Source organism: Melozone crissalis, unplaced genomic scaffold (genome assembly GCF_028551555.1).
Source record: "Melozone crissalis strain CALT ecotype California unplaced genomic scaffold, PUWL_Pcris_2 ptg000005l_1, whole genome shotgun sequence".
NCBI classification, from domain to species: Eukaryota; Metazoa; Chordata; class Aves; order Passeriformes; family Passerellidae; genus Melozone; species Melozone crissalis.
Window position 1 is genome coordinate 22,153,777 of NW_026535783.1, and position 15,790 is coordinate 22,169,566.

Here is a 15,790-nt window from a genome sequence, read left to right on the forward strand (position 1 = left end):
TCACCAGCTCTTTGAGTACATCTGGATGAATCCCATCACGTGCCATAGATTTACAGGGCTCAAACTAGAGCAGCAAATCCCACATAAGTTCAGGGTTTAGTGGAGTTTATAATTCTCACAGTCATGGTTGTCCAGCTCAGCACTCTAGGACCCCAGTATCCCATCATCAGTTTTTAGTTGGAGTCATTGCCTTTTTTTATAATATTTGCCCAATGACGGAAGGCACTGAACTGCCACATTTGCACTGCCTGTCCCACTTAAACCTTACTCAGTGGAGGGGAGGATGAAGAGAGAAAGGATTGGAGGGAACAAATCTCATGTCAAAATAAGAAGGAAATACAACATTTTTCATACCTAAGGTAATTCCACACATGAGCCATTGCCCTAGCATTAATTTGTTTCTGGTTTTCTTTGGTGCAATTGTGCCTTGGGATATGAAGGAATAGTGCTTCTTCCTTTTTTTTTTTTTTTATTATAGGCAGCATACTTTAGTATATCTATGTGTAATGGCAAAGGTTAACACATTTGCATTGTTGTGTTAAGATATGGTGGTGTCGGGAGTACCCAAGGAGAACGGGATCCTTCATGCTGGTGAGATTGCAAGCATGGCTTTAGACCTTCTGGATGTCTGCAGGACTTTCAAGATCCCACACAAGCCTAATACCCTCCTAAAGATAAGAGCAGGAATACATTCAGGTATGTTGAGAAAGCTGCAAAAGAGTCTTCTCTAGCCTTACAAATGCATCTGTAGTGGCCATTTCCTCTCCATTAAAAATAAAGTTAATTTTTTGATACGCAGTGGAACACAACATAGAGGTCACCCCAAAAGAATAATTTATTGGTTGCATGGGATATTGGTACCTCAGTTTTGAATACAGCATTGGAAACATCCCATAGCCCCTCTGCCTTTGATGATGTGAGTTAGAACTGCTATTCTGTGTCTGTAACCTGTCCTTATCAGCTGTTCTCTTCTCAAAACAGTGAGTTGTTTCTTGACAGTCTGATCTAGGCTTCACTCTCAGACTCCTAGCTCCCTGATTTAATCTGATGTGATTGCAATTCCTCACATGACTTCCCTTCAAGGCCCTTCACCGTCCTTGTGTCCTCCTTTGGATACTCTCTAACTGCTCAATATATATATATTACTTATATATATATATAAGTAATATATAATAGTATATTTATAAATATATATATAAGTAATATATAATAGCATATAAAATATAAGTATTACTTATATATGTATAAGTAATACTTACCTTCCCCAACTCTGGCTTGATAGACAGCCAGAGTTGGACATGTCCTGTGCAGCCCACCATCTGCCAACTAATCAGCGTACATTGTCTTACCAAGAAATCATATCTTCTATGTTTTAAATCACTTGTAAGACAGATTTGTAACCCATGTAAAGACAATATTGACACTCAGTCTTTATATGGTGAACAAATTAGATTTAAGGTAGTGTAGGAAGCAACCACAAGACTGTATGACTGACTATGTGATTTACAAACACAAAATATCTTGCTTTCCATTTCTTAACAGGGGCAGTTGTAGCTGGAGTTGTTGGAACCAAAATGCCACGGTACTGTTTATTTGGAGATACTGTGAACACAGCTTCCAGGATGGAATCTACCAGTGAAGGTAATAAGGAACAAACTGCAGATGGGGTTTTAATCATCCCTGAATTAGTTCTTAAAAATTGTTGGGCTGAGTTTTGAGTCCTGACCTATTCAAATAATTCTGAATCCTGTAAAGAGGTTCTTGATTTCTGGGTCCAGTCTGCCTAGGGACAAATTATTTGAGTGATATTCTCTAGAACTGTTTTTGCAGTCAGATCCCCTTATTTCTCAAATCTTGGGAAGGGATTTTTGTGGCTTTGAAGTTCTCTACAGTAAAAAAAGTTTGGACTAAAACAAAATGAGAGGCAAGTGGTTATGTTCACTGTTTCTATTTGTTCCTGGCACCCAACTGGATTTATGGTAAGAATATTTTCATTACTCCTCTTTTGCCACTGATAATTTTCTCTAATGGAGAACACAAGAAACAGTAGGATATCATGGGAGCTGTGTCTGTCTTCAGCCAGAATAGAAGACTATGTATGTGCCCTCTAGAAAGGAGTTTAAACAGAAATTTTGTGGAGGTATTCTCACTGCTTCTTCCTAAGAGATAACAGAGCTCCAAGTCTACTTAGAAAACTTTGTCTTTAGCTAACATGAACATTTGAAACTCAGACTCTGAAATATTTTAACAGATTTAGTGATTCCATGCCACAGAACCTTGATGGCTTGTTTCCTTACAGTCATGAAACGAAGTTAAGTAGTTTTATGGCCCACATTTTAATGCATTGTAAATGAGCTAGGCACATACAAGATTCTTAAAGTTTAATTTCATGGGAAAAATGGATACTTTCAACATCTATCATGATCCCCTAAAAACAAGGAAGAAAGGTAGGGGAATGGTCCTAAATTATGGATTTGAAACTTTTGAAAGGATTTGAAAATCACTAGCATCCATTGCTTCTCAGCGTTTTTATTTTTCTAAAACAAATGCTAACCTGGATGGAACACATATAACTTCATTTTCGTTTTGTCAGTCTCCCTGATAACACCATTCATGTTCCTTGTGTCATCTTATCTGAACTCCTTTAAAACTAATACCTCCAAAATCTGCTTCCATCATTCATAGGTTATCTTTTGTTCTGTATGCCAGTCTCTTTCTCAGATGGTGCATCAGCACTATAGACTTAGAAATAAAGACAAAGTATTTATCTTTCAAGCACTTATTTTCTCTCCCTTTTTTTCAGGCCATATACATCTGAGGACCTCAAATTATATTACCAAGTTTTAACCCTGAGATGATTGCTTTGACTAGCAATGCACACTAAAAATGCTATCACTTGGAATTTGAGTGCTAGTGTCTTGTTCTCAATCAAGATGACAAGCTGAAATATAATGTCTCTTCAAAGAATAGTTCTGAGATATGTATCTATCTGAAACTTAGATCTCCTGATCTACAGGCAGTGTTCTAAGACTCTAAAAAACACTTAAACAAAAAAAAGTGGACATTATAGAACTGTTGTTTTCTGATGTAACAAAAATCAGTTAGACAATCTTAGCCACTCCTACTATCACCTAGGATGTTTTTTAAACAAAAAAGCATAATGATTGGCTCTGTGTCACAGAATGCTACAGGTAAAAAAAAAAACTTTTCTTAAATTTTTTTAAATTTTGGCAAAATTTTGATTTCAAGCAAAAGTAGAATTTCTTCTGTCTGTCCTTCTTGGTCCTTCCTCCATCATTTGCAAAAGGCAAGACAAGTGAGGTTTACATGGTTTACATGAAGATAAAATTTCAACTAAGGAAAAATAACAATGTTTAAAAAATTATGCAGTTATGTTAATATCATCTCTTCCAACTGTCTTAAATTGATAGGTTTGGAGTCAGAGCAATGGTGCTGTTTCTTTAGTGTTTAGACTTTGCTGAAAACTAAATGTGCTTAGAAAGCACTGACTCTTTATTGACCAGGAAGTAGAACAGTGTATGGTTTTCTTCACCACAGGCAGAGGATGCTCATTCAGTAGCACAGATAGACAACTGCGAAGAGTACAAAAATATTGTTAGATGCAGAATGTGAAGAGTAGTGTTTGTTGACAGCCTCATATTTACCCTGAGATGCTCTCACAAACAGACCAGGATACTGGAACTTGTGTGCAAACATTTTGAATAACAAATAACAAGGAATGGAAAGAAAGACTTGGAAAAAACCCCCAAGGGACAGTTCATTAATGAGTCTTTAAATGTTTGGCACATTTTGGGAGATGGATCTGTCTTACATGTATAAATTGTTTAGCATGATATTTACCTTTCTTTCCAGCTCTTAAAATACAGTGTAGTTCAAGTGCATACCAGCTGTTGGAGCAGATTGGAGAGTATGTCTTAGTATGCCGTGGGAATTTACAAGTCAAGGTGTGTATGCAACATTTATACTCAGCTTTTCAGAGAGGAGAGTGTGAAAGTACTCTGGAGTCCTTGAATTTTAACCCATGCAGTCTCCTATATTTCTAGTCCTCTAGTATTTCACAGTGCTTTGGTTAGACTAATTCTTGTACCTGAAGAGAGCATGTTCAGATTTTAAGCCAGGACCAATTCCATGGATTTGTTCATGGGACAAACCTGGTAAGTCAGAGACAAAGGACTTATTCAAGCTTGGAAGTCCTGTATGGCACATTCACGGTCATAACTGCTTGAAATCAAAAAAGGTCCTTCAGAGACATTACAAATCATCATGTGAGTTCCACAAGAGAATTAACATACTTGTGGATCCAGTTTTGCATGGGACTTCAAAGAATTTTTTTAACTGATATTACTGCTATTATCTTTTAAGGAAAGGTTTTATGCCTCATTTTTCCTCTATGTAAAGTGGCTGACAGGCACATATTTCTCCTTTTGGGACTTGTTTTGAGTTGTAGTAAAAAATTATTTCATAAATAACAGATAGTTTATAACCCCATGACTAATATTCTTTCTTAGGGGAAAGGAGACATGGTCACATACTGGCTTGAAGGTAAGAAAGCTTCTGTCGCCCAGAAGGCAGTCACCAGCACTTCTGTGACTCCTCAAGATGCCAACAGATTTTCATATAGTCCGATACCAGGTGTCCTTCTCAGTGATCCTCTCTGAAGTTCTGCTTCCTAGTCACTCATTAACTCCAGTATCCCTTCTGCTTTCAGTCTGTTAGGTCATCGTGCTGAATTAGAAAATTTGAAAAGAGATAATACACCCCTTTGGCCTTGTGAATGTATTAGCTCAGGCTTTATTTACAGGTGTTTCTCCCAGCAGTGGCACTGAAAATAGAAAAAAAAGCAAAAACTCATCTTAAGGAATAATACATAGAAATGGCCCACCAGGTACCAGAGCAGAAAGTAGCTCTCAGTTTTACTTCTTGATGTGGTTTTGATAGGAAATGCTCAGCCAGCAGCCACCATGACCTCAAAATCAGCTGGTCGGACATTCCAGCCTGTGAGGTGCTCCCACAGGAAAGGATATGGAGCAGTGTTGATGTTTAGTGGTATCATAAACCCTGTGGGCATGGTTGGTTTTGTGCTGTGAAAGGGACAAATGAGGTGTGTATTGTGTGAGGAAGCAAGATCCATCAAAAGAGAAGGATGAAAAAAAGAGCAGAGAAATTATAGTGGATACAAATTGAAACAAGAATTTGTACTCTTACTTCCATTTAATCTCCATTTTCTGGGCCATAGAAAGAGGAATTAAGAAGAAAGTCTGGTGTGTTTCCATACAGGCAATTCCTCGTGACACCTGCATCTTGTTGTGGAAAATCTTGGTAGAGAAATGCAAGATGTATGCTGTTGCTAAACAGGGTAAAGTTTGCTACAGCTTCTCTGGGATTTCTCTGAAAAACAGCTCTTAACATTAGTTTTTGCTTTGACTAAAGTGGTGGTGAACCTACTGTTGCTGGATAGCTGTCTGTCAGTGAAATCAGGCAGCCCTCTGAGTCACTGTGTAATTTAGGACACAGTTTAGGAAAGGTCATTCCTGAGCCAGCATTTCCTGTAAAGAGAGAACTACATCACTACAAGTGGAGTAATTTCGAGATGAGCATGATTCTGTGAGCATTGCTGGTGTTGGCTTTCTTTAAAGAAAATAGACTTACCTTTCGGGACTATTTTGAAGAGTTTAGCCCATTCAAGTTCAACTGGTTAACAAACAATCTAACAGAATAAGTGAAACTGAGAGACAAATGATATCAAGGGTGAAAGCATTTCCACCATAATGTGAGCTGCCGTGAATAAAGTTAATTGGGAGGAGATGAAAAGGAAGGACTTTGAGTGACATAGCACCACTTAATCCTGCTTATTCTTCTCCTTTACCCTCCAGTCTGTCCCTGATCCTAGGTACAAGTACAAAAACATGCATGTAGTTGCAATATTTCTGGTTTAAATTTGTGGAGTTTAACCAAGCAGCTAACTACTTGTTCATGTTTCTGTATAGCTAGCATAGCTAGATAGCATAGCTACAACTTTCAAATCCAAGCATGTGCTGTGTGATAGTGATAGGAGTGTCACACTGCAGTCTTTCTTCAGCTTCTGTGAGAAGTAAATGCAGCCGTAATGATAGATGTTTCAGGGATGCCTAACAAAGGTAGAAAGTTAAGTACTTCCAAATTATGGGAGGTTTTTTTGAACTATACAGAAAAGATGTATATCTTTCTGAGTGAAAGTAAGTCTCAGAAGTCTGTGTATCGCAGTGAGGGACACAGACAGAGCTGACTTTGGCACATGAGATCCCAACATAAAGTCCAGCCAAATTTTCTTAAATCAAAATTTTTGATTAGTCTCACATTTTTTCTAAGCTTAAAACTTCCTTTATCTTTTTAAATTTCATAGTAGAAGGTATAGTACAATTATTAGTTTTGTAATCTTAGCAGAATAAATCTTTCAGTTATCAGTAGCCCAGAGATACCCTCTAATACAACCATTTCCTTTATCCAAATGGTATCTAGAAATTGTGAAACTCTCTGCTTTATGAGTTTCCTGTGCTTTTTGATGTATTAAATATTTTACATTATTATTTTAATGAGTTTGCATTTGTTTACATTTTTATTAAAAAGGTTGATATCCTTATCAAATGTGGATGTGAAAGTGTATGCTTTGTCCATAGTATTTCAGTTTTAACTCTTCTGCTTTATTTTAATGTTGTCTATAGAATTAAAAGATTTTTTCAAAGTGTCTTATGAGTTTAAAATCTAAATAGAAACGAGCGATGAGTGACAAACAGCAAGTTTGCTGGATTGGCAGCTTTAACCACTGACATTTTATTGCAAAATGGGTAGTTTTCAAGTTCTGCTGAGGACAGCAGAGACTCTTGCTGACTTCAGGAATCTTAGAGCCTGGTAGTTTTCTATAAAAGAGGTACAGCCTGAGGAGTGCCTGGGTCACCCTACCTCAGTTTTATTGTTACTTCCTGATCCTCTCCTTCAACAGAGCATCTCCCGAGAATTATTTTCTACTGACTGTTGAATCTCTCATATCTTTCCTGCAACTTCAAGCAATAGTCCTTATTAATGTCAGTTTGTCTGATGACTGTGATGATATGACTGACTTTGGAAGATAGAAGTACAGTAGTGAATATTACAGACACAAACAGAAGTGTCCTCAATCAACTGACAAGTATTTTAAGATTAATCTCAGGCATTCTGACAGATGTAGTCAGTGACAACAGCCATATTTCAGAGGCAGGAAAGCATTTACCAGCCTGTAAAACTGAAGTATGATAACCGGCACAGTGCTTATCTGTGAGATGCTTTAAATCCACAGATTCACATCCCAGATTTGGAGCTAGTCAGCTAATCTAGCAAGCATTCTTTTCTAAAATGGCACTATATACTAGAAATATGTGATGTGTTCTTCCTTTTCTTGATGATTTTATCCATGCCAGAAAATGGGAAAGCAATTGCAATAATAGAGCTGAAGAAGTGAAGGTGAAATGTACTTTATAGATCACTTCACAGAGTGGCCATTCATTTTCTACAGTCATGCAAGATAACACAGAGGATACTAAGACTCTATTCACAATGTGGTGGTTTTATTGGAAAGATTGTGCATTCTGATTATTGTTTATTACAGCTCCATCTACCTGGCAGTGAGAATTCAGGCAGGAACATAAAAAAAAAATCACACAACACAGAAACTGACTTATGAAAGTATTTTATTAGATTGATAAACCTTCACTATATTGTTTCAACTTGAATATTGAGGAACAGACTGACTAATCACAATATTTTAAAAAATCACGACAAGTAAAGCCAAAAATTCATTAATGTATTTCCAAGTGTAAAACTTCCTAGATTTTATTCAAACCATGGGCATTGGAAAAGACCGTGTTTTGCCACCAGAAGTTATTCTTTATCCCCTAGAAGAGGTAGCAAACATATTTTACTTAGCTTGTTATTGGGGGGGGGGGGGGGGGGAGGGGGATCCCAATTCTAAGGTTCTTTTTTTTTGCAAACAGAAAAGTTATCTGCTTCTTTGTACAGCCAATTATTCAAATGAAATAATTTGTTTAAATAAAAGGGAAGTGAAATCAGGTGTCCTTTGCAAACAATGCAGGGGCATAAAATGAGAGTTGAACCTGACTGTGCAGTCAAAGATGCAGTGTCTCTTTAAGATCAATGTCTGATTAATATGAGATTTTCCCAGCTTGTAGAACATCTCTCCCACTTACTCAGACCCGTAAAAATTACTAATAGCCCTTCCATCTTAATTGACCTCAAAAGTAGAAATCTTTGGTTTTTTTAAGAGTGTCTTTCTGGGGCTGTCCTTTAAAACCTTCAAAAGACAAAGCTATGCAAGATTGTTCTGCTTATACTCCAGCTGAGCACCATCTGCGTTTCAGATAATGAGCACTTTGTCCTCCTAATTCCTCTCCCAATTCTTCCCTTCCCCACAGTATGAAACATTGTATTGTACAATTTTATGCATTCTAAATTGGAATTCAAAGATAAAATATTTTGCAATAAAATGTTCTCTCCAAATAAAATATGGGAAAATTGCTTTTCCTCCTAAGGTAAATTTGGTTTTAAATTTAAATGCACTTTCAGATATAGAGATATAAAACAACCAGAGTTTGGAAATGTGATAGAGTGGGTGTTCAGAATTTCTTTGTGTGGGAGCCCTAATGACTGAAACTTCCAAAGAACACACATGCGTCTACATGATGTTATTTAATGTCCCACAGCATAATAACCACAGTCCTCTGGTTCACACAGGGAAACAACCCACTCCACCCTTATTTTTTGTACATCATCTTTCCTCTGCACTATGTCTTAAACACATATGTGATCCTTTCTGGAACTAAATTGCCAAGACTGGATTCAACAGTTTTCATACATCACTAAGCTTGACCTGGAAGCTCCAAATGAAATATTTAGTGTTACACCTTTGCAAAATTTGCCTTGGATTTCAACAACAAAATAAGTAATTCTTACCAAGAGTGCCAAATATGAAGCTAATACAGCAGCATCCTTGTGTTCATGACTGTGCACAATTACTGATTATTACTGCATTTCATACTAAAATAGAGTTGCGTGAAAATAAGTGTTTTGATGAGATCTAAAATCAGATCCCCACTACATGGTAATTTTTTTCTTGCAGTTCTTGTGTCATGCCTTCAGGCAGGAAAACATTCTCTGTCCCTTCTTGAGGAGCCATCTGGGTAAGCTACCAAAGATACAATACACACATGGAACAGTGCACTAAACATACTGGTTTTGTGACAAGAATTCAACACAGTTAACCTGACAAAGTAATGAAATATTGTGTGTGATGCCTTTTTGGTCTCTTTTGCTTTTATGAAGCTCTCTTCTGTTCTACTCTCATTAGAACATGTACACAGCCAGATTTTCAAAGTGTTTAACCCTTTTTTCACTCCCTGAGGAGTGAAAAGGATACTTTAGGTTGAAAAACTAAAGCTAGAAATGCATTTTTTAGAATTGACTAAAGGTTCAGGGCATTCATCAATGGTTTGGGGAAATGCTGAATGCAAAGCACTGGAAAAATTCAGATTTCAATTTCCAAGAATTCACAGGGGCCATACTGAAACACAGACAAGGAATATCTTAACTCTGCTAGAAGAACTGTGTGTTCTTAGAAAGCCACAACAGAGTTGTTCTTCTAAGAAGGTTTTTCTCCTAAAGAACTGAAGGAATTTTAAAATTTCAGCAATAGACTTGAGCAGAAAAGCTGAGTAAGGTGTTGGAAAAACACCTCTGAGCAGATCTCAAATTACTATTGTGTTATGATTGTGCATTCTGTTTCCTGCCCTTGCAGACAAATGTACAGCATATATACACACACCCATCCAGGGTGCAGCTTCTAAGTAAAACCATTAAACATAAACACTTCCATGTATCTGACACAAGGCTAATCTATGCAACCCTTCTGAGCACAAAACACACAAAGATTTAAAAACTAATGAAAGCTGAATCTCCGTGTCTAGTAAAGACAATAGAGCTTCTGGAATTCCAGCACCAATAGGACTGCTAAATTAAAGGTAACGCTTATCTATGAAAGTTGGCCAAGGAGTGAGAAAAGTGACTTCTCAACCCACTCTCTCTGTGGTTTAGAGCCATAAAAGAGCCCATACCACAGAGGAGTAACCAACCCACTGACAGTTCTCCCTGCAGGGATTGTATGTTCAGACTGGCTCAGAGTGGAAACGGGCTCAGCATGAGCTGCTTTGCAGCTGATGCCCCATGCCATGTGTCAAGACAACACCTCTAGCCTATGTATTAGGAAACTCCTCTACAAGTTTTAAAACAATTTATATTAGAAGAATCGACAGAAACCTTTCAGGACTCAAAATTTTGTTTCCTATGCCGTGACTTTACTGCCAACATGCTGAAAGTCAAGGTCTTGTGTGCTGATTGTGCTCTGCAAGTAAATAGGTTGGTCCCCACACACATGAAAATCAGGTTGCCAGTGCTTGGTGGCCTGACAGCAACCCGCCTCTGACCCATGGCAAAATCCCAAGCTTGTGCTGCAAGAACTGACAATATAACTGAATGTCTCAACATAACAGTTTAGATTGGATGGATGATGTAGTGTCAAATTCTACCACCCTGGCCAAATGCAGAAGCTCACTCTGTGAAGTCTGGTATGTAGCAGCAGATATGGTGAGAGGGGGTCACAGTAGCTGTTACTCCACTAAATTACAACATAATAAATAGTTACTGGAGCCAGGACTGCAGAGAGTTTGGATCAGAGCGGGAGGAGCTGCCTCTGCAAGAGTATGACACTTCTACAGAATGCAGATCAAGAACACAACACAGTCCAGAGGGACACATACTCTGAGCACACTCACCTCTTGCTTATTCAGTTCCAGGCCGAAAGGACCAGCTATTGTTTTGCACTGAGAAGGACAAAGTGCACACTGATTGAAAGTTCAAATTGTCTTATAAAGACTCTGCAGAGATCAGCTTGTATGACTAACAATGCTACTTATGACAACAGAAATTTAAACAAAGCAACACAAAATTGCCTTTTGCTGATCTGCATATCATATTGTCTCTTAAAAGAAGATAAACTACACTGTGGCACTACGATAACTGCTATTCCAAAAAGAAAGTTTATATATCTTAGGAAACTTCTCTAAATGTCCAAATTACTGTTTTCCATTAAATGCTTTATACAGCCTGCCACTTTAGGACTAAAGTGGTTCACAAGACATTTATCCCCCAAGATATTTATCCCCCAAACTGAGCCCCTCTACAACTTCATGCATTGTTTGGAAGAGAGCACTGAGAAGAGAAGTGGGACTCTGACCTGAAGGTTTTTTAATGTAGCAAGAACAGAAAGAAGCTCTCATCTCTGGTCACAGCTTGGAATCACACCTCAAGCTGTGGTATCCTTAAGCCAAGTTCAGACTAGAAGCTGCCTCTGAAAAGCAAAGTGATTATTCCTGCTTGTTCTAAGATCAGCACTGGTACCACAAGTTCTAGTGTCCACTTGAGCTGAATGAAAATAAAATCCCAGGTGCTCTCTGATCTGGGCATGTTATCTGCATAAAAAATTGGAAAATGATGTAATGATGTCTGTGATGAAATATGCATTCGATTTCTACTGGCAAAACTATAAAAAGGTCACTTTATTATAAAATAAATAGAACCAACAGAACCACAAAACCCCCAAAACAACAAAACCAAACAAAACCCAAATATTAATACCTCAACAAACAAAAAAATCTAAACCCCCTTCATTTTCAAATTTTAAAATCCATATTTTTAATGCCCAAATTAATAAATTTCCATTTCATCCTCTATTAAACTAGCAGGGAACAAAACAGAAAAATAAAGAGGCTTCAGAGGCAGTACCAATTGATTTCTCTAATTTCAAATTCTCACACTTTCAATAAACAAATCTAGAGGATTATGGTATATTAGCCTAAAAATATTGCTAAAGTTGTATTTTATTGTGAAATCTTAGCCAAATGAATGGAGGGATGACATTGCCTGTAAACACTAAATTTTAAACACTTTTTTTTTTTACCTCTTTCTATATTGCGAGAAGTTTTCACTCTCATTAAAATTTTGTTGAACACAAGCATTGTCTTGTTTTTACACTACAAATGGAATAAAGCACGACTCAGATCTGCATGTCTGTATATCAAGTTATAAATTTACTATTCCATTTGTCACTAGAGTTTGCTGTCTTGTCTTGAAAAAGCCCATGTAACTTTTGACAGAGAACATCTAATCCTAGACAAAATGGAAAAACTTGACTTCTTCCTATATATATATATATTTGCAGAACTGTACAAATCTAGGTTCCCAGTGGGCTGGTGCTCTCTTATGCAAGGCAAGTGATTACTCACAACCCTGTCAAAGGCAGCAGGCAGGACCCAGTAGCCTGTTTTCTCATGGTGGGTCTGATCTCCAGGGATGCCGAGCACCCCTGGGCATGCAATGAGAACCTTCACCTGCTGTGCTTAGAAGCAGAAAGCAAAAGACCCTGTTTGTCATCATGTTCATCAGCAGCGTTTTATCTGTTGGCTTCACAGGTCATGAAATAAAAGTTCCTGGTGCCACAAAACACTTGCTCTGCACATTGCAGAATCAGGTCCTGCAGTGACTAAGCCTAAGCAGAAGGCAAGCTGCTGACAACAACTGAGTGCTTTTATGAGGAAGTTGAACGTGTCAGGGAGAGGGTCTTTTTTTGTGGAATTCCTTTCCTCATTGGATCAAACCCGGGCTGCACAGAGTGCAGGTGTTCATTTACTACCACAGTACTGTTGCTGCATGCCTGAGCAGCACAGCTGCCTGTAACCACCTATTCAGAGTTTCTGTCTGACTTCAACTAGCAACTGTTTTTTTAATTCATCATAGTAGTATCCAGATGCCCCACCAAAGCCTGGCCAAAGGGTTAACATCTTATTTGGTCTGAAAGACAACAAGCTAGCCAGAAAATTGTTTCCTTCTTCTGGAAACATGTTCAGAGACTCACTGTCTGTTACGATTTCACATAAATTTCTCAACAAACAAAGAAATACACACATTAGTATATGTATAAAATTTACATTCACTTTCCAAACAATTCCATGGGCAGGGAAAGCCTCATTTAAGTGCAAAATTCCTCTTCATTTTCTACACAACATCTCAGGTTGCTACAAATGATTTATTTCCTACTCTGGTAACTCAATGCATTTCTCTGGTACAACCTATGGTTCACAAAAATTATCTAAGCAGCTATTAAGATTTTCACCACACAGGAACTTTTTTGGTGTTCTGGGAGTTTGCTTACAGGAACTGAGGCTTTGTGAGATGTTAGCAAATTACTCTATGTTTCAGCAACCGTTACCCTAAGACCTGAACACCGAGAGTAGCTGCTTTGCATGCACATTATGTTACACCACATCTCTGTTCCCTACACCTCCGAGGTCAGGTAAGATGTTTCTGCACAGCATGGAACACGCAACTTAAGAGTTGGACAGAATAGCCAGGTTTGTATTTCAGTATGTAAACTGCAGGCTCTAAATTTGAATGGTTAATCTTCATTACCCACTTCACATTTTCTTGCTATGTATCCATAAGCTGTGAAAAAACCATCTGTCGGTCAGGTCCTCTGTTCCCTTCTCCCAGCAAAGCATGGCTTTGAGACCCCTGAGTGGACTGTCACCATGCATTCCCCATACAGAAATATCTGGCATTTTAGAAAAGGCACAAGAAAATGGCATTTTCAGAAGAGTCAGATCCCACTCAGAACATAACTCACAGAAGTCTGTTCCTGAAGTGATTTTTGAGGTACTGAAATATATTTTAAAGACCTGAGTTCACTGACATCTGCTCCTAGTCTCTGCAAGAACTGTGTCCTGTTCATGTTGCATTCTCCTCGTCAAGCGCATACTCTAAAATCCAAAAGTATTAGAAACATTCCAGTGAACTCTAGACCAGTGGAAAATTAAGCTAACACATCTATGTTCGCGCTATTGATGAAGGGTTAGTCTTTGAAAACTCTCCTGAGCCTATATGGTTCCTAGGAGACTTTCAGAAGAGCCCACGGGGTCAGGACACCTATTCCTTGACACAAAGGAAAAAAAAATCCAGCAAGGACAAAGGGAGACAAATGATTTCTACACTCCCTGACATCAGGCAGCTATTGGAGTTCATGCTGACATCTCTCAATCCCTCCCAAAATGAAGTGACAATATTTCAAAAACTTATTCAGCCATAGAGCACCACATTCTTTCCTACAGTCAGCTCCAGAGTTTCATGCAGCTCTTGATCTCAGCTGACAGCCACTGCTGCCCTCCTGCCAGTGTGCCTACAGGCTTGGGCAGCAGGAAAACAAAAGGGAGGGAAAGGGAGAAAAGAAAATTAAAATCAAATTTCTTTTTTTCCAAAAACGAAAAATTGAATTCTTTAACCTTTAAACATGCTTGTTTACTTACAGAAAGCGTACTTCAGGCACAAAAGGTTTGAGTATCAGTCACATACCACTTTAAATTGAAATAGTATCAGGATTGTCCCATGCAGTCAGCTATATTATCCCCTATCAAGAAGCTGAAGTTGCAGTTTTTGTATACATACATATACATAAAGTATGCTTCTTTCACACAATGGTCTCTTGGTCTGAATTGACTCCAGTGGGGTTTATGTAACAACAGTACCTGTCATAAGGGCTGTTATCCTTGTAAGAGCAGACAATGATACTATCTTTAGGAGCCACAAAAATGTTGTCTTCAATGTCAGGGCAAGGAGTGCTGTCCCTGCTGGGAGAAGAGCTCTTCTTCTCCAAGGCACTGAATGTGGAGCCATCTCCCACGAACACGTTCTCTGGCATCTCTGGGTAACAGCTCTCCAGGTATTTCAGCATCTCCTCCTGCTCCACCTTTTTGGTGAGGCTCTTGCACTCTGCCGCGGCAGCGGCGGTGGTGCTGGTGGTGCAGATGAACACGGTGTCCTCTCCCCTCAGCCCTCTCCTGTCCTTGCGGTAAGCTTTCCTGGCCAGCTCGTCACAACTTCCCTTGCCAGACTCCAGGTCGGAGGGGGTCCTTAGCAGCTCCAAGACATCCCGGTCCTTGACTTCCTTACAGCACGGACGCATGTTCTCGGGACATTTGGTGCAGCCGTCGGTCTTCCTGGTGAGGGCGATGGCGGCGATGCCCGGCAGGCAGATGGCCGGCCCGATGGCCAGCAGCGGGATGTCTCCCAGGGTCTCTCCCTTGATGCCAGACACGGTGAACATGAAGCCGAACACCAGAAAGACGCTGACCAGAGCCACCACCAGCCCCGTCCGAGGGTTGATGTCGTCGGGTCTCAGGGTCCGCGCCATCCAGCTGGTGCGCACGGGGACGCTTCCCTCCACCGGAGCGCCCCTCGGGGCAGGGGACAGGCGCTCCCCGGCGAGCTTCCGAAGTTTCCCGGGCAGCGAGGCACGGAGCACCCCGACAGCCGGTGCCGCTCGGCTTCCCCTCGGCGGAGCCGCAGACGGAGGGCGGGCCGGGGCCGGGAGCTGTCCTGCCTCCTGCCTCCTCCCTCGCTCCCTCCCTCCCGCGCTCGTTCCCTCGCTCCCCGGAGCCGGTCGGAGCGGCTCCCCCGCCTGCGGCCCCGCCGAGCCCTCCCACGCCGGCGGCGGGCGCAGGGGGCTCAGGCCCTGCGGAAGGCCGGGGGTAGAGAGGCCGGGCGGCTTCCAGCAGCAGCGGCCAGGGAGACAGCTGCCGCGGGGGTTCACCTGCCCGCTCTCCGCCTCCTCCTCCTCGTCCGGCCCCTGTGCCGGGGC

At 40.1% G+C, this 15,790-nt stretch overlaps 2 protein-coding genes across 2 annotated transcripts in view; one reads left to right on the plus strand and one right to left on the minus strand.

Moving 5' to 3' along the window:
- The window catches only part of LOC128945479 (atrial natriuretic peptide receptor 2-like), a 35,247-nt gene extending 30,568 nt beyond the window's left edge, over positions 1-4,679 (plus strand). The window contains exons 20-23 of the mRNA XM_054289248.1: positions 544-696; positions 1,543-1,641; positions 3,874-3,965; positions 4,530-4,679. Of these exons, the coding sequence (XP_054145223.1) occupies positions 544-696; positions 1,543-1,641; positions 3,874-3,965; positions 4,530-4,679 (494 nt within the window). The remainder of the gene's footprint in view (positions 1-543; positions 697-1,542; positions 1,642-3,873; positions 3,966-4,529) is intronic.
- A 9,823-nt stretch (positions 4,680-14,502) lies between these two features.
- TMEM215 (transmembrane protein 215) lies at positions 14,503-15,352 on the minus strand. Its single transcript, XM_054288549.1, has one exon. It carries the CDS (start codon positions 15,341-15,343, stop codon positions 14,621-14,623), a length of 723 nt encoding a protein of 240 aa, XP_054144524.1. The 5' UTR covers positions 15,344-15,352; the 3' UTR covers positions 14,503-14,620.
- Between the last annotated feature and the right edge of the window lie 438 nt (positions 15,353-15,790).